General features: G+C 34.0%; 2 protein-coding genes across 2 annotated transcripts in view; one reads left to right on the top strand and one right to left on the bottom strand.

Annotated features, from left to right (window-relative positions):
* On the bottom strand, window positions 1–12,722 carry LOC106664344. The gene is made up of 16 exons (XM_014390011.2): window positions 12,499–12,722; window positions 12,181–12,408; window positions 10,159–11,134; window positions 9,870–9,997; window positions 9,606–9,779; window positions 8,799–8,929; window positions 8,555–8,735; window positions 7,661–7,762; window positions 7,392–7,577; window positions 6,532–6,688; window positions 4,450–4,607; window positions 4,155–4,353; window positions 3,938–4,091; window positions 3,535–3,860; window positions 1,123–1,398; window positions 1–1,062 (listed from the first exon to the last, which is right to left on the bottom strand). The coding sequence occupies exons 1-16, from the start codon at window positions 12,565–12,567 to the stop codon at window positions 113–115; spliced, it is 4,395 nt and encodes a 1,464-aa protein (XP_014245497.1). The 5' UTR covers window positions 12,568–12,722; the 3' UTR covers window positions 1–112.
* A 2,861-nt stretch (window positions 12,723–15,583) lies between these two features.
* The window catches only part of LOC106664243 (thiamine transporter 1-like), a 39,571-nt gene continuing 36,213 nt past the window's right edge, over window positions 15,584–18,941 (top strand). The window contains exon 1 of the mRNA XM_014389771.2: window positions 15,584–15,816. The gene's annotated coding sequence lies outside the window, so the exon portion shown is untranslated. The remainder of the gene's footprint in view (window positions 15,817–18,941) is intronic.

The raw sequence follows: 18,941 nt of genomic DNA, 5'->3' as shown, positions 1-18,941 counted from the left end.
ATCATTTCATACAGATACTATGTGCACAATTTACTAAAATTGAATGAAAATTACAATTTAAAAGATATTTATTCATAAAAATCTCCAGTTCCTTGTAGACTTGGCACTCGTATTAAAATAACCGCCGACTTTGCATTTTGGACATTGGTTTCCTTTCACTTGATTTCCCAGGCGCCTTTTTCGCTTTAGTTGTGCTTACTGTCAATCTGGCGAACTGGTCTGAGATTATTTGGGGGGTGAGAATGATTTTAGGCCTGGATTTATTGGTCAACTTAGGTGGTGTCCTTTCAATAATTGAAATTTCTTCTAAGCTGTTCTTTCCCTCTTGATTACTGTCTTTAGTCTGATTAGCATTATTTTCTGACTGACTTTTGCTGTCATTTTTCTTTTCTTCGATTACCGTATCTTCAGTTAAATCAACAAATTTCAACACTTTGGGATTCTCGTGCGGTTTTACTCTCCTTTGTACTGAAATCAGTTCAATATCATCATCGGAATTGTTATCATCGACGTTAAAAATAAGTTTCCTAGCACCAGAGTTATGTTTATATTCAGTATTTTTCTTAGCCAACTTCTTAGAAGTAGAAGGTACTGCAAGTATATTTTTCTTGGCTGTTAATTTTTTACTTGTTTTCACTTTTTTGTTATTGTCATCGTCATCACAATAAACTTTAATCGCTACTGCAGGCTTGACAGAAGATCCATGCTGATTTAGGCCTACTTTTAAGTTCTTTTTTTCTGTATTTGCTTTCACTGCAAAATTGTTCTGTCTGTTTTGACTAGGCCTAGCTTCATGTTGAGATGAAATCAACTGCCTTGGTCTTAATGTTTTTGACTTTGATACTAAACCATCTTCATTCTCCTGTGTATCACTGGAACTGAAAGGTGTTAAAAACTCATCTCCATCTAAACTATCCATATCCAATTTTTTACGGCGAATCGGCCTTGGGGTGATGAAACTTTTAACAGTTTTAGTATTTCTATTTATATTTACAAAGGACTCGGGATTTTCTGGCGTCTTGTCTCCCACTGGTTTATTTTGGAATCTCCTTCTTGGATTTACTATAAAAACAGAATTTTTTTTAAATATTATAACAAGAAATAATAAAGACAAATATGAACCTTGTTCTACTCTGTCCCCAGTGGCCTCTTTTTTCCATATGATGCTGTTTTTCTGGCTGAGGATGGATAACCTAAGATCTTCACATTCAGAATTTGCATTAAGTAAGGCTTCTAAGCAAATGGAATTGTATTTGAGTGCATTGTCATACTCTTCCCAGATTGTATAAGCCCAACAAAAAGCAGAATAAAATTGAACCTTGCTGATATGCAGTAAGGAGAACAATTCATCAGGTTCAGTACTTTTTTGATCCAAATAATTTATTATCTTGTGACCAACTAAAATATTTAAAAAATTTATTAATAATAAATAACAGAATGTATAGATTTTATTAAATTGATTATTATTCTTTTCATTTATTTTAACCCCTTAAGTGAAAATAATGATTGATTTCCACATACAGAGCTATTCATCATATAAGTTTTGCAATTTTTACAATTTTCCATGATGAAAATTAGAAACATAAAATGTAAATAAATACACGGTGCCAACCATACCACAAAAACAGAACAACAGGCCTTGGGGCTTTTGGCATGTTTTCTAAAAGCTAAACCTAAGTTCAAATCAATTTGTAAAATGTTTCAGTAATGAGAAAAACCAGTTTTTAGGCATACAATTTAGTTGGGACTAGCTTAGTGTGTCTGGTAATGAAGAGTGAGTGCATAATGTAGCAAAATGCAAAACAAGTGGATTGGTAATAAATTAGTTTTGTTTTACGCTTTTTTATTGATTATTTGGAGGTTGTGAGATGTGGTCTGGTGTGACGTAGGTTTTATAAAATTCTTTATCGTGCCAACTTTTCTATCTTTATTGAGATCATCTTCAGGGCTCAAAGTGTTTGTTTTCCGTGTAGATGTGCCATTCTTGTCTGTTGTGTTGAGAGTGCCCAATTTTATTTTTATTTTATTTATTTATTTTTTTTTTAATGGCCTCATGAACTATGCATATTAGTCAAGGAGTTGATATATTATGCGTATGCTTCATCTTCGGTGCGAAGAGTGGGCACTCTCAACACGACACACAAGAATGACACAATTATGCAGAAAATAAACACTTTGAGCCCCGAAGATGATCTCAATAAAGATTGAAACGTTGGCACGTTAAAGAAAATGTTTTTCTAAAGCCTACGTCACACCAGAGTGCATCTCAAGATCAAACATAATCATTAACTAACGGTCACTAAACACCACACATTCCTAAAATTAATTTTGCATCACATAATATCCTATAATGACATAAAAATATTATTTTCAATTTTAGTTACTGGCGGTGCCGCCGTGAAAATAGCTTAGAATAAGAACAACATGAACTTTTTAATTTTTAGAACTTCTCAGAAAATTCTATTGACGACTTCCATGCAAGTTTTAATGCATGAATTAATCATACGTATATTATAAGCGGAGACCAGATTTTTATGCAGTAAAAATTGCCGAAATATGCAGTTGAATGTCTTTTAATATGCAATAATATGCAGTATTAATACGTTAAAAGTTAAGAGGTTTTTATTTAACCCTCGGGGTGCCGGTGTTTTTGAAAAAAAAGCCCATTTGCAAATATGTCGGGTTCGAAGGAAGGGCCGCTGAATTCTGAAGCCCGGGAACTTCACCTTACAGTGATGAGCACCGTTTCAACACCTAAACTATTACAGCCACCAATGCCCCCTAAAAGTTTATTTACATTTAACAAAAATATTTTCTCACTTACATAATTAAATTATATATTTTATACTAATTGAGGTATAATTAATGTTAATAAACATGTACTTCTCTAAAATGTCTACTGTGAAATAGTGCTACAGTCACTTAAAATTTGTGAGAATGTTGAAATTGAAATAAGGCCTAAGAAGAGGTTTTATGTTATTTTGCCGGTATTTCTAGAATCTTCTCTTACTGTCAGCACGGCCTGTTTGAGCTGTCTTTGAATTAAACCAACTTGCTATTTTTGTCAACTTGTTATTTTTTATAGATTTTTTAAATTTTATTTTTAAGTCGAGAGACGTAGTTGTAGAACTCCTTCAACCTGATGATGAGCTAAAAGCTCAAAATCCGGATCGTTGGAAAACAACTTAATGTGAGTAGGAACTATCTTTTAAAAGGATGTTTTTTATGCTTCCCCCAAAAACCAATAGATATTTTAAATATTTAATGTGATAAATGTATTTTACGTAAAAATCCTTCAAATAGGCGATATTGTTCAAATATGCAATTTTATGCGATATTCATCAAATATGCAAAAATATGCTCTATAAAATTTAACCTACAGCTTCCTACATACATGATTTGGATAGATAATTGATTTCCTCGGTCATACGTGGTGGTAAACAAAATATGCAACTGCATAAAAATTTAAACTTTGCAAATTTTGTATAAAACCATCAAATTTTATAATAAAAGTTTAATAATGACGATACTTACTATTGAAGACTGCTTTTGCACTTCTGTAAAACCCTTTGGAAACTAGATGTGTTGCTCTGAGAGTGACAGCATTTAAAGCTTGAGTTTTATAGTCAATGCTGTTGCAATAAAGACATAAATGGTGAAACTCTGAAGAAAGGAAATGAGGGTTGGAGTGGATTTTTTCCGTAAGCCTAGGTGATGACGCTCTAATTTGACCCTCCATTTCACAATCGATTTGTTTAAATTCGAGTATTGTTTCAATTCCTTTCAGGATTAAATCACACTCGATGGTGTTACCGCATTTAAGTTCTACTTGTCCGAGAACTAAAAGAAGATCACATACTCTGAAAAAATGGAGGAGGGGAAATTAGTTGAAATTTTCTATATTAAAAAAAAAAAAACAATGGATGAAATAAACAACCTCAAAGGCAGGGCAAGTCTTTGTGCGACTGTCAGTTGGCTCTTTGTGTAACAGCGTGCTTGTCTGACGTAATTGGCATGGATGTACAAAGAGCCAAGGAAATACGATGTTTCCAGCAACAACCAGTGGAGGACACAAAGTTCGTTGAAAGAATCTAAAACATAAATACGGTTTATTTATTATACAAACACTGGCCGTGATATACCGGTCGACTTACTCCACAATCCGAACTTCACCAAATAAAGCATATTTTCAAAAAGCTTGACTACCGAATATACAAAAGGTTCTTGAAACTCATTGTTGTTAGTGAACCGGCTAGCCATAGTAATTAAAATTTTGTATTGGACATAAACTAAAAAATTATACTTGATCAAGTTACTATCAAGATTATTTAAAATTTCCAAGCAGAGATCTTCCTGAAAATATTACCAAAAATTATTTTAATAATAATATAAAATCAAATGTTTCTCTCTAGTTTTTAAATATAACATAAATTTATGAACAAAACCTACATTTCCTTTGTTGTAGGCATTTCTTGCGAGATTCACATGAAATAATTGCCAGACATAATGCTTATTTGTCAACTCAGAACACTTTTCTAATTCTGATTTTATTTTATCAATAGAAGTTTGCTTTACCGAAATCTGGAGAGCCAACATTTCAGAAATTGCTGGAAAATAAAAATTACAATTATCATTTACATTTTTATTTTTTTTAAATTAATCACAGTTTAAAATTATGCCCACTAGGATTTTGTATTTCCTGAAAAATATTTATTTCTTCACATTTTTTAAAAATTGTTTTATCCTACTGAAAAGGATGATTTGTTTAATGATTGCTGTAGCAAAATAGTATTTTCAACTAAGCAGATTTATATCGCAAGAGATACAGTCTAATAGAGAACTATTTTTACACTTATGGCTTTTTCATGTATAACAAAAACGTATGGTGTTTAGTGACCGTTAGTTAACGATTATTTGGAGATCGTGAGATGAGGTCTGGTGTGACGTAGGTTTTAGAAAAATATTTTCTTTATCGTGCCAACGTTTCGATCTTTATTGAGATCATCTTCAGGGCCTGGGATTTATAAACATTGTTTAAATTTTATAAATACATATAGGATGTGGAAAAAAAGTGAATTTATACAATGCTAGAAATTTTAGACTCAAAGTATTTGTACTCACTCAAAGTGTTTGTTTTCTGTGTAGATGTGTCATTATTGGGTGTCGTATAACAAAAACTTTAAACGCTGCTCTTTAGTACATGTGATATTCCACATACTGTCACACTTATGGATGTTCTAACATCAAACTATAAACAGAGTAGAAAGATCTGCACTCAGTAACAACAGTAACGTAACGACTGCACTCAATGATGGTTTTTTTTAAACAATGACCGGCTGAAAATCCAGACTCAAATTCACATAGGAAATTAAATGGCCCTCTGCCGTTTGAGGACTGGAATTGAAGCGGGCTAGAATGATTATGTAGATGTAGATGTAATATTTCAGGGTATGGTATACTGCGCCCTTTAAGAGCTATTGTATCCCCTGTGCTCTGCCTAAAGTACATCGGTGAGTCCTATTTCATCAAGAAACTTGATTAATAGGCCCGGTTTCAGTGGTTGTAGTTCTTCTATGGTCACATTGTACATCCCAAAACACTTCCTCCTTCAGGCTAATGTAGCTCTGCAGTTTGTTAGTAAGTGTGTTGGTGTCTCTTCTGCTTCCTTGCAGAATCTACATGTGCCATCTTGGATTATTCCAATTTTCTTTATATGTCCATTTAATCTACAGTATCCTGTCAGGAATCTTGTTAGGATTCACAGTCTATTCCTGCTTCCTTTTACACATTCTGTGATTTCTTTCTTGCCAAAATTGGTTAGAAGATTTTTGGATTGTCTATGTCCAATAAGTGAATTCCAAAGTTCGCTCGTTTTCTTTTGTCCTTCTGTCTGAGATATTCGTTAATAGTGTGGATTCCTATGCCACAGAAGGGTTTAGAATGATTATAACGATCACTGAATTTGTACGTTCATTACCCACAGACCTCAACAAGAATTGTGAAAACTGGATCATTTAGACAAGGATTTCTTGAGATTTGTTTATAAAGTTTCTTTGAGACAGGAATTTTTTTTCACCCCATCAGTCATTTCTTGTCGATTTTATCTGTCAGACATGTTTCGTCAAATTCAGTATTGGTCTGTTGTTTGAAATGTCACCAACACTAATACTACACAATATTTTACATTTGTTAGTATTTAGACGAAATAATGGAATGACTTGATTGATAAAGCTTACAATTGGCCATATTTTTTACAAATGCCTATAACGAAGATGTTTTAAATCGTCCTCCAGTGATCTAATATTATGAGAGATGGCCTCAGCTTTTCTAAAAAAACTAGATGCTAATAATAAAATGAAATGTCCCAATTGGTACAAAGTATGCCAAGCTAAAGAAGTTACCAAGGCAGAACATTTTGTAGTCTTTTTTTTCCACTACAGTAAATGAAATGACCTTACAGTCAAATCGAAAAGTTCCAAATGGGCACAATTTCTCCCCATTTTAAATGTAGTGGGGAAAAAACTTTCTTACCAATTGTTTTGTACTTTAAAGAAGAGAGTTTAGATGCAAATTTATATAGTAACTGCCAAATCTGTAATTCCTTCTCCTTGAACTTATACAACCTATACAAGTAGCCCACTGCTTTTATATATCTCATGGTACTGGATGTAATAATGTCATTAGTCAACTAAAAAATAAAAATAAAATAAAATAAATACACTCTTGTTAATTGTAATAAATTCAAGCATACACTTAATCGGTTTTATACATAGGCATCAATTTATTAAATTAATGTTTTAGTTGGTCTTAGCTAACAAAATTCAAAGTAATTTATAATTCTTTATGTAAAGTGTGCTTGAGATGAAACGATTAGTGCACAAGTGGGACTCGAACCGATGGCCTTTGGCCCAGTGGCCTTTTAAAGTTCGCTGAGAATTCAAACAATTACACGTAACTTGAATGTAAGGCAAAAAGAGGGGAATTTAAATAAGTTTTAGGTTGAGATTATAAGTTAGTGTCTTGGGGGTAATGAAGTCACGATAGTTCAAGTGGTTAGTGCAAGCGTGAATTAAGGTGAAGGTCATGGGTTCAAGTCCCACTTGTGACACTAATCTTTTCACCTCAACCACACTTTACATAAAAAAATATAATTCACTTTGAATAAGTATATCAAGTTTTGTTTGTTGTAAATTATACTGTTCTAAAAAAAAAAAAAATAAATAAATAAAAAATAAAAAATAAAAAAATAAAAATGAAAAATCCAGACCATTCATGGTAAAAAGAAAACCTTTTTCTTCCTTCAATAATTACACTGAACAGTTAATTAACATTTAAATTTTTATCCTGGAGGAAGTTAAATTTTTGAAAATGAAACAGCAGACAACACTCACAGAGTCTAACGAAATCTCCCAATACGCTATGGCCTGATCCATCTTTTCAAAAATATCAGCCTGTGCGTCAAGTTGGAGATAGGAGAATGCAGGCGCGAACGTTGTGTTGTCCAGGTCGTCGCCTTGATCAGCCTGAAGGATTGGGATGTCTGCTTTCATGTTGTCATCAAGCAAGACTACTTCTTTCTTGTTTTTGGATAACAAAATTAGTAAGGTAAGTAGTATGTAGTATTAATAGTAGTTTATGTAATATTAATCATAAAAAAAACCTCGGTCTTCTTCCTCAGCTCTAAAAGTTCACATCTCACTAACTGGTAATGTATGTTCCCAAGCAGTACATTTACTAAACTGTGATCTTCACCATTAACCACCTAGAAAAATTTCTGGATTAAAACATCACTGGATAAGAAAACTGTAAATATTAATGAAATAATTTATTTTGGTTTTTTATTCAACTTTTTAAGTACAAAGTATTGTAAAGTTAATTTTTTTTTTTACGAGGGTTTGCAACAGCAGAGGTCATATAAACCCTCAGGGTGCCGGCGTTTTTGAAAAAAAGCCCATTTGTAAGTATGTTGGGATCGAATGCAGGGCCGCTGGATTCGAACCTGGGACCTTTAACTTACAGTGATGAGGGCCATGTCAAAGACTAAACCTTGCGGCCACCGACGCCCCTATATATTACTTATTACTATACAATTAATGAAAAATTAAATATAAAATTTACAGGAATAAAAAAAAAAAAAAGTATGGAAAAATAGAAAACGTATCAAACAATACATTACATCAAACAACTTAGTGTTAGTAATAAAATAAGTATGAGTAACAACAAAAACATGCAACATGCATTAGCATAAATAATATGTACAGAAGCCCCTGCTTGCTGTCATGACCAATAGGATACTAGATATTCCGCCATCAGCCCTATGTTGTACATTAATTACACAACCACATTTGATTTAATTTAATAATTTACATAAATATCAAATAAGTAAATAAGTATACTACACACATATTCATATGCACATACATGCAGTATGTATTTACAGATAGTAAAAAAAAAAGGGTTATTAGGAAAAATTAATATTAGCCCAAACCATCCTTAATAATATTGCAATTTGAGATGTTTAAAGACAAGAGAAATGGTGACTTAAATAAAATACCTTAGTCAATCGCTGAATGAAATTGTACAAAGATTTTTCAAAGTTAATCATGTTTGATACAGCCTCTCCACAAGAAATTGAGTCTACAGCGCACAATAATATAAATGCAAGAGTCTTTTCGTCTTTCACAAATTTTGCCGCTATTTTGTAAGCTGCCAGAACAGGTTCTTTATGTGTCATCCTAATGCGAATTTTATTTTATAATAATAATAAATAAATAAATTGCTATTAAATTTGTACTGACTTGAATTTGCAATAGGCTTTTATTTCCCAGGAGAGAAGAGTGTTTAAGTCAGCCTTGTTAACTTTAAAGGGAGGCCAAGATTTTTCAATATTTTCACCATGTTGATTTATAATGGTCACAACGGTTGACTCCTAAATTTTGAAGAAGGTAATTAAAATATATTTTCTATTTTTATTTATTACTGATTTGATCTGGTATGACCTATTTGGACCTTGTAGGATAGAAGAAATAACTATTTTCTAGAGGTCATAAATTTTCTTTTATTTTAATTTTATTTTGGACATTTCCAGACAATTAGAAAAAATTATTTTAAATAAAATCTGAATTCTGAAATAACATTTTACCAATATACTACATACATTTTCTAGAAAGTATTTGCAAATTTGTTATTAAGGTGAAGTATATTATATTTACATATTTTGTATTTGTTTGTATTACATTTATATATTATTAGTATTGTATATTTATATATTTTCAACATAATTCTCTATATTGTGTGAGTAAAGTGTTATTTCAGATATTTTTTAAAATTAATTTTTCGGTGATGATGGGGCATTGACCCCGAAATTTCCAAAACAAAATTAACAATGGATATTCAAATCTTCAGCTGACTCGCCACTTTACATGGAAGAAAAATATCATTCTCGCCTTCTATTATATGAGCAATAGGATTCGTATTTTTATTTATTATTGGGGTATAACAGGAGTTATTATTGTTTAAAAAAATAGGTGTTCCTTCTTTTTTACAAGGTCTGAAAAATAATATACGTTCATTCTAAGTTCATTTCTTTAGTTAATTTAGTTTACCATGTCGAGTTTGATAGAACTGGAGTTTTTCATCCCGGCCCAGGTTTCAAAAACGAAAGGGGAAAACTTCGGGTGAACACTTGCAATTGCTATCAGTGCCATTTGTGCATCGATGCATAAATTAAGAAAGCTGAAACTCCAGGTCAGAATATTAAGAGATACATTGATGAAAGCCTGAAAAATAAAAAACCACAGATTACTGAGTATAAATCAAAATGAAACCTTTATTCCCTGAATAAATAATAATGAAACAGTGTCTTTTACCGAAACTTCTTCTGCTTGTTGTTTACTTAAATTTAAATAAAATCTTATAATCAATCGAACCAAAAAAGCACACTGTTGGAATAGATTTTGCTTTTTGTACACAGTCATTGTGTTGTTGGCAGTAGCAACTTAAAAAACAAACAAAAATACTAATTAATAAATGGTCATTATGTATACATATATGTAATATGGCTATATATAATAGTATGGCTGTAGTCAATTCCTGAAGACATGTACATAAAACAAACAATTTTTCAATCAACCGTTTAATTTAAAAAAAATTAAATACCTCCATATGTTAGATAACTATTTGTATCAATCTCTTTAGCAATGGTTGTATAAATTGCAAAAAGGTGAGCCACATCATCATAGATTTGGAGTAATAACTCTTTGCTAGGATCCGTCGAAAAGACAAAGTATAATCCAGTACAGGCTGCAACAATACTCAAATTTTGTGCCCTTTTAGGAGATACATTTTCAAGTCTTACGTTGGTCAAAGCAAGTGAGAGTTTTACCACTTGAGCCAATCTTGTTTTGATTGCCGGAGAGTTCTTTGCTAAATGCTGTTTATGTAGAGAGATAAGTTCTATTATAATATAAAGCACATATCGGTCCTTTTCCGTCCAAGGCTCACTGGCCAAGTGCACTAAATCAAATAACAGACTGTCGATTACGACCTCATCTTTTTCATTACAAAGCTTAATGACTTTTTCAACAATATTCAATTTATCGCAGTACAATTTTCCAATGGTTTTGAAGCTTTTTATACATTTTGTTAGCGGTTCTGTCGAGTACTGCATAATCAAATCTCTACCCAATGACGCTATGTAATTATCTATTAAACATGTGAAAGCCATGAAGTCTTTTTCGGTGATTTCAAAGTTCGATTTTTCCATGGCGATTTTTTCAAACCACTCTGCCAATAAATTCCAGGTCAAGGTGCCAAAATGCAAATACTCGTTTTGAGTCAGACTGTTTTTAAGGCGTGGTAAAATCATTGTTAAAAAAGTGAACAGCCTGAAAATTTTTTCATAAAATTGCAGGTCGATAAGCTCCATAACGTACAAAATCCACGATTTCAGCGAATTCTCTTTATCGCCAAATGTTGATTTGGAATCCAGCACCAGTTCATTCATTTTTGACAGGAAGTTATGAATTACATTAGATATCACCAAGTTTTCCTTTTCTTCCCATTTATTAATTTGTTTATCTTTTTTTATCTTAAAAAAATATTCGCATAAGTATTTGGATTGTAATGGATGGTCCTAGAACAGAAAAACAATTTTATGAATATATGTTTTTAAAAGATTAAAATTTTATCTGAAAATGTTACAGTTCTTTATTAATTTCTTCAATTTAATACTTAATACAATATACTTAGAAACTTTCATTCATATTGTATCATTCTTTTGTATTTTGTTAATGTCAATAAATGAATTTGTAGCCTGATCATCTCTTGATCATACGACCCGATGCACAATGCGGGCCCGACCATTCAGAGTGGACAAGCAGAAAGCGAGGTTGTTTTGGCCCTTAGGGGCCGGGACACCTCTACACCAATGCTGCGGCGGTATCACTCTTCCGCCGTATGCTCTCATCTTGAGAATCAAAACGTCCGATAAGGCCGAATAGGCTAGGTGCGGACGCTAAAGATCCTCTAGTCTTGTGACAACGAGTACTCGGGAACCTCAAGTACATTCAACTAATTGAATGAACTGAACTCCTCGTGAAACTAGCCCTACGATTCCAGATTCAAATCAGAGATGTAAAATTGAATTGATGGATTAAAAATTGTGATTTCTGCTGCTATAATGAAGGGAAAATGGTGCTTTGAATAATCAATAAGTTTAAGACAATAACCAAAATGCAGTTCCAGTGTATATATGTACACAGGATCTATTACGGTTTCAATATGGCGCAAGCATTGAAGGCATGTATTTCTGCTTGAAACATCGAAGTGTACTTCCCTAATGAGTTTGATTGCTCATGTTTTGGGCTCGTACAGAAAATGCCCAATCCGGTTCCTTCGTTTGCTTTGGAGCCATCTGTATACCATATCATTGTATCTGATGCTCTACTGTGTTCTCTCCTTTATGGTCCACTGAGACTTTAAAGGATGTTGTGAAGAAAATCTCACGGAAAATAATTGTTTAATACAATAGCATTGATATTTCTCCACTTAGTCGTAGTGATCACAACCCAAATCTGTGCGATTTAACAAAGGACAGAACTTGAACTGTGTTTGGTATATATGTTAATACATATACAACCATTTTACATAAAAAATAGTTGAAAATTTTTATCTACTTACATCAATTAAGAACTTATGAATGTGATAAAGACATTGAAGAAAAGAAAGCTGCTTGCATTCCCAAGTCGTGCTGAGCACGTCACAGCAATGTTTGGTCAACTCGTAAACTTCCTGAGTTCCTTTTTTCTTTACGATATTTTCTTTAGCCTGCTTATAAATGTATTCGTTCAGCAATTTCAAAACATTAAAGTACGTCGAGAATTTATTTTCTTTTGTTAGCTTCAAAGCCTGAAATGGATATTTTAATTTAGGATTTTTTTTTTCAATTGCAATTTTAAGATTTTTGAACAATTTAAGACGAATATTTAAACGTCTTACCTTGAACGTCTCCAGCGCTCTTTTGACGTTGTCGGCCTTGATAGCCGTGTAAACGTCCTGAACGAGCATTGAGCGATTTTTAATTTACAAATCATACAAACAGTAAATCCTTCAAAGACACAAAAATCAACACGTAATAATAATTATTATTAACAAACTTCTCTTATTTTCAAATTCAAAGTAACGGTTCTGCACGTTACAACCAGTTACAACCTTCACAACTCAAAAGGGCCAAAGAGGCTTCAACGTTCAATGACGAACGTCGTCTATGGAGCGTCAAACGTCACCGACTCCATTACTTGTACTACAAAAATCTTACTATATTACGCGTTAGGGTGAATCCCCTTCACACGATGCAAAACTCGTTTCATTGCGAGTGTAAAATAAAAATAAGAAAAAATATTTGTGCCACAAACTCAATTTAATTAAACGGAAAAGACAAAAATTGGGACCTGATCCAAATAAATTATAACAAAACCTTAAAAAAAAATAAATGTATTCAGATTTGAAAAAAATATGTGATCTTTGACATACGCAACTAACTCCTTGCCATTTACATAAAAAGAGCAGGTGTCTTCAAACAAAATTGAGAGAGTCCTTCCTCGTCCTTTCGTAGCTCAGCTCGCACGGCCTGATCCTGCTGTAGGGGATTAGCTTATCCTTTGAGGTAAGCTCCATTTAAAAATATTGTTATAAAAATTACTAGAGTTTCTACAATACGTCTTTCCCTTCACGTTCACAGTCTAACGGCAAAACCTTCGAATTCCACGTTCCTCAATTTGTGGAGAGATTGGATACAAAGAATATATGATATAATCATCAAATATATAATATAACCAATACAAAAGTTTCGATCATGGAAAACTTCAGAGCGGACGAGTACTTTGATATCCAATCCGATTAAAATAAGCTATCTGTCCCCTCGATGCCAAAGCCAAATGTGGCATTAAAAGAGTTCTTTACACCATTAGTCTATCCATCGACATCAAGTTCCTTTACACCATTAGTCTATCCATCGACATCAAGATCCTTTACACCATTAGAACATCCAACGACATCAAGATCCTTTACACCATTAGAACATCCAACGACATCAAGATCGTGTTTTATCTGATGTAACCAACAGTAATGGCAATGGCAAATATCTCAAAGGAGGGAGACCTATTATAAAAGCCAAAAGGTGAATTTCATATTTGGATAAACAGACTCAAACTGAAGGGTTAAAGAAGGAGGAAAATAAATCAGTTACCACATGCGAACGCATTCAGTTAAATTCAAGGCATGATGTTTTCAACAGTCCTAAAATTGAGAGAGTCCTTCCTCGTCCTTTCGTAGCTCAGCTCGCACTGCCCGATCCTGCTGTAGGGGATTAGCTTATCCTTTGAAATAAGCTCCATTTAAAAATATTGTTATAACTAATAAATATAATAACTTTTAGTTAATTACTTATTAATAATTTAAATACAAATAAAATTAATATGTATATAAAAATGCAAAAATCTTTGTCTTACGATGATAATAATATTTTAAAATATTTTCATTGCAACCAAGACCTTACATAAAAAACAATTAAAAAAAGAATTAATTAAAGAATTTTTTGGTCAATCAGACCACTAAACATAATGGATTTAATAAATAATAATACAAACATTAGCATTTTATTTGAAAAAATTATTTTGACAAAAAACACTATTATTATTATTAGTTTAATAATATTAATTCCATCACGTTTGTCTGATTTAAAAGAAAATTCAATATCTTCTTTATTATTATCTGATGATAGATATGTATTAGTTTTTCTCATGCAATATAATTTCCATGGAAAAACAAACAAAAAATCATAAGTAGTCAGGGACTAAAGATACTACACACCCAACTCAAACTGACTTTGAAATTACTTTTCATTTAATTCTTTATTGTTGTTACTATTTATTTATTACAAATTGTCCAACTTGCACTTTTGCTAGAAGTCTAGCGACAAAGAAAAAAAATAGTCGAATGTGTTTTTAAAAAACTTTTATTCAAAGAAATTACAAATAAGTACTGATATAAAAAAATGACAATTATAAAAATTTGAACTAACTTATTCTATGCTAAGGTATTATTTTATATTTGCAATGAACTACACCTGTGGTTACTTAAGGCTAACATACTTTTCTTATATCTATACAAAATAATGGTGATTACAGTTAATATGACGGGTAGAATTATAAACAGAAGGATAGTCCAAAGGCTGGGATTAACATGTACTGCTGGAGTTTCGTGAATGTTGTGGGTGAACGTTGGTATGTCCATTTCCAATTTTCATAAATGAACGGTGATGTTCAGGTTCTTCATCTTTTCCATTAAGAACGACAAGCCACTCAACCTGTGAGGTCGACCAGAAGTGCGGGTCTGTGGGTTAACCTCCTTGTTCCTGTGTGCTGTCTTCTGCATCTATGAGGAACAACCCTTTCAATTTGTGCGTTTCCAGGCCACTTGAAGTTTCTATTTTAACAGTGTCAGGTTTCGCAAAAATTGCTAGGTATTGGTTAATTTCTGGAATTCGTTGCAGTAAATTGTTGGCTATGTTGAGGTCAGCAATCTGGCAATGTTCCATGTTTTCATGAAGCATTATTTTCTCGCTGCAAGGTGTTGTTTGATGAACCTTCTCCTCTGCGGAGCGAAGGTAAACTCCGTTGATTTCAGGGCACAGTTTTTTCAGTGGTTGGATAATCGAATTGTCCCTTGACTTCAAAAAGTATTTATATCTGCCAGCACAGTTATAAATTTGTTTTTGTAATAAGATGGAATGGAAAGTAGACAATACAGGTCGTAATCTGTTTGTTGCGTTACAGGTAGCGACAAATTTCATTATTATAATATTTACATTTAGTTTTTATCATTGACTCAAGTTTTAGAATATTCTCTAGTTTTAGCTCAAATAAATTATGCTATTTCAATGCAAATAGCTTACAAAAGTAATTACTTTTTCCTTTAACAAATTAGTTAACCTAACTCTGCGTTTGACGTCAGAGAATACTTCAGCGATTCTTTATCGGTCACAGCTGTGTCACGCATGACCAGGACGGCCGGGAAGGAGGTAATTGTTGATAAGAAGGATTATAGAATTATGCCCCCTCCTGTTCAAAAGTTTTCGTTCTTACTTGTTAAGGCCAGTTCTTTTTTAAATTGAGAAGGATTACGTTTTGATCTGTATTATACGCGGTCATTTAGCCCGGAATTTTATCGTCACACAACTTCCAAGGACTTCTCGCTTCAACTTTTGCCACTGAAGGACGTTCACTTTTGTTTCAACATTAAAAAATATATATTGCGGTGAGTGTTTCCGTCTAGGTAAAATATCATATTTTTAATTTTTTTAAACGATTTTGGTGGATTTATCACCGGTTTTCCTTCCACGTTAAATGGCGCAACGTTAACACCAGTTCTTTTTATTCCACTCTCTTTTCTGTGTTCTGGAACTAAGTTTACATAAATTAAAAAAGAGAGAGAAAAAAATTAAGTCATCTTAAATTTGAATTACTTGCGGGCCAGCCTGTATACTGCATCATGTACCATGTCTGTATATATTTATGTTCTGGAAGCAATAGATAATAAATATGTTTTTGGAACCGTAATTTTTTTATTGATTTAGAATGTAAAGTATAAAATATTTTAGACGTAAACGAAAAAGGTTTAGTTTGTTCCCTGTAATGATTTTGTAAATAGTATTTTTCCTTCAGAGACTAATGACAACTTTTTTTTAAATACTTATAAATTTTTAAAAAGAAATTGATTCATTAATTTCCTTTTATCAGCTTAATCTTTTATAAATGAGGCTTAAGTCTTATTGCTAATCTAAAGTATTTCGTTTAAAACAAATAGTCAAGTGGTGAATTGAAGTAAATTAAACGCCATATGCAATTGATTAACAATCCATAAGATGCTGTGGTTTAAAAAAAAAAACGTAAATGTTGAGACTAAACATTTTTTTTAAACCGATAAGCATGGAGTTGAGTCGTTTTGAATATATTTTGGGTATGAAAGTGGTAAAAAAAAATCAACTAATGCATTGTGATGCAATAATAAATTTTTTTGTTTGGCCTGTATAAATATTGGTCATATGGTCGTTCAACAAAATCATGAGAGAAAAAAAATCAGTTGTTTTCCACCCCAACTAAATATGAATCCCTAATGGATTCTTGTCTAGCATAATTCCACACAAACACATTTCCACGAACAAGAAACACAAAACAAAATGACTTCGGATAACGACAGACTCTTCCTTTTGGAAGTGTATGTCGACAATGTCTCTATCGAGGGCCACGATTCGAAGATACTTATGAACTACAAAGACACGTACGCATGCTTCTTCTTCAGAAATTATCCGTTCCTGCAGATCCTGGGTGAGGATTGCTTACAGGGGAGTACGACGGACAATACGAGGAACGTCAAGTTTTTGAGCGGTAAGTCGTGCTTGTTCTCTTTAAAAACGACAAATAGCTTGAGACCGGATTTCGACCTCGTCGTCAAAGTGATGAGGTCGAAAGGAGGCTCGCCGGCGAACAACGAAGCGATTGACATCGGCGCCACCAGAGTGGATCTGGGCTCGAGCTTCACCAATCTCGTTAATATGACGGACAAAAACGTGACGGCGAATCCCGTTTCGAAAATTGTCAAAAACTCCTTTGAACTGAGGGACGGGAACGGTAAGATGGTCGGGAACATCAGGCTTTTCGTCAGGCTGTCCTGTTTCGGTAAACTGATCGTCACCCAGTTTCAGATGTCTGGGAAGGAATGCAAATCCTTCTTGTTCAAAGCGGCTTCCGCCGTACCCAGTCAAGCTCCTTCCGACATGTTCCAGGTCAATCCGCAGACCGGCGCTTCCGGTTACGGCGACGGTTACGGCCGTTATCCCTCTGGGTACCCGGGTGACGGGGCCCCCGGCTCGCCGGGCGGCTATCCTGGTCCGTACGACTACGATTACTACAACATGTACGGAGACGGGATGGGAGGGCCGTTCGCCGTCCCCGGAGAAGGATTCCCCGGCATGGGCGGCGTCGGGGGGATGGGCGGTGGTTATCCTCCACCTAACCCCGATTACAAAGAGATGACTGCCGAGGTCAACGGACATTCCATAACGATCAAAGTGCTAAGAAAACCGAGGAAGCCCAAACAAGCGCAGCCTATGTTTTGTCAGAAGATATCCACCGCACCTCCAAAGAAAAAGAAAAAGAAGAAGGGACCTCAGCTGCCGTTCGACTTGTGCAACTGTGACATACCCTTGCCTCCGGGGATGGTCAAGCCGAAAAAGAAGAAGAAGAAGGAGAAGTGCCCCGCGGCCAAATTCTGTGTCAACCCCGAGTGCCCCTTGGGCTACCCTCAGGTCCCTAAGCAGCTTACTATGCCTGGAATGGCCCCTGGCGGCTTCCCGACGACCCCGTACTACGGAGGAGCTATGGGAGCTCATCCCGGTTTGATGGGGCCTCAGAAACCTCCACAGGGCGCCATCAGGACAGCCGAAGGCGAGAGGGAAAATTACATTCTGAGCCTAGGTCAACCGCCTCCGTCCGGAGTCTGCCCGCCGCCCCCGCCTTACGGTTACGGAGCGATCCAGATAAACCAGGGGACGCAGATCGAAGGCGGCGACCTCGACGAATCCGAAGAAGCGCCGCCTAAGGAAAAGAAGCAGAGCGGCGTTGGCAAAAAGAAAGGAGGGAAAGGAGGAAAGAAAGGAGGTGGCAAAGGAAGCAAGAAAGGAGGCGGAAAAGGAGGAAAGAAGAAGAAAAAATAGCTTAAGTCAATGATGTTGTGAAATCGTCCATTTGTGATATTTCGCATACTCACAATTATACTGGGAAATAAACTTTTAAAATTGTTTCAAATTCTTTTGGGGAATAAACAATTTTTCTCAATTGATTTATTTTGTTTTCAAAATTGTATTAAGAGAATGGAAATAAGTTTTTATTATCTCTTTATTGGGTCATCTGGACCAGTCGAAAAATTAACTTTTTGCCACTTTTTACTCCCTTGCATCGAAAAATACATTGGCGTAATATTTTTTTTATAGTTACCAGAAATTTTTTCTAAAACAACTTTTATTACGAGAAATACCAACAACAAACTTAGGGATCGAACTCTTGAATGCAAATTTTTTATCGTATTTTTGCAATTCATTACGTGCTTTAAAAATAATAATAAATAAATTTAAAAAAATACTGTCTGAAGAAACGCCTCACTAGTTTAAGTTTTAAAAGGGTTCATTCAAAGTTTATTCGCATTTTTGGTTATTTACAAGGTAAACCTCCAATGGAAAACGATTAGGAAAAAGGTATAAAAATACATAAGGTTGGAAGCTAAAATTACTGTATTATTGATTCTTTTTCCACTTAGTCATGAGGTTAAAATTAACCATTTACGGGTGGCTAATTGTTAAACAAAAACAAAAACCGACGAAACTA

This window comes from Cimex lectularius, unplaced genomic scaffold (genome assembly GCF_000648675.2).
Source record: "Cimex lectularius strain Harlan isolate CLEC.00 unplaced genomic scaffold, Clec_2.1 scaffold98, whole genome shotgun sequence".
Lineage (NCBI taxonomy): Eukaryota > Metazoa > Arthropoda > Insecta > Hemiptera > Cimicidae > Cimex > Cimex lectularius.
The sequence above is the reverse complement of the archived record's forward strand: the minus strand, read 5'-3'. Positions and strand labels throughout refer to the sequence as shown.

Coding starts and splice junctions, on each gene's coding strand:
- LOC106664344 (XM_014390011.2), bottom strand. CDS start 12,567: ATGCTCGTTCAGGACGTTTACACGGCTATCAAGGCCGACAACGTCAAA. Junction 8,930..9,605: donor GTTCTATCAAACTCGACATG/GTAAACTAAATT, acceptor TTCAAAATTTAG/GAGTCAACCGTTGTGACCAT. Junction 4,608..6,531: donor TTTAAAGTACAAAACAATTG/GTAAGAAAGTTT, acceptor TTTATTTTCCAG/CAATTTCTGAAATGTTGGCT.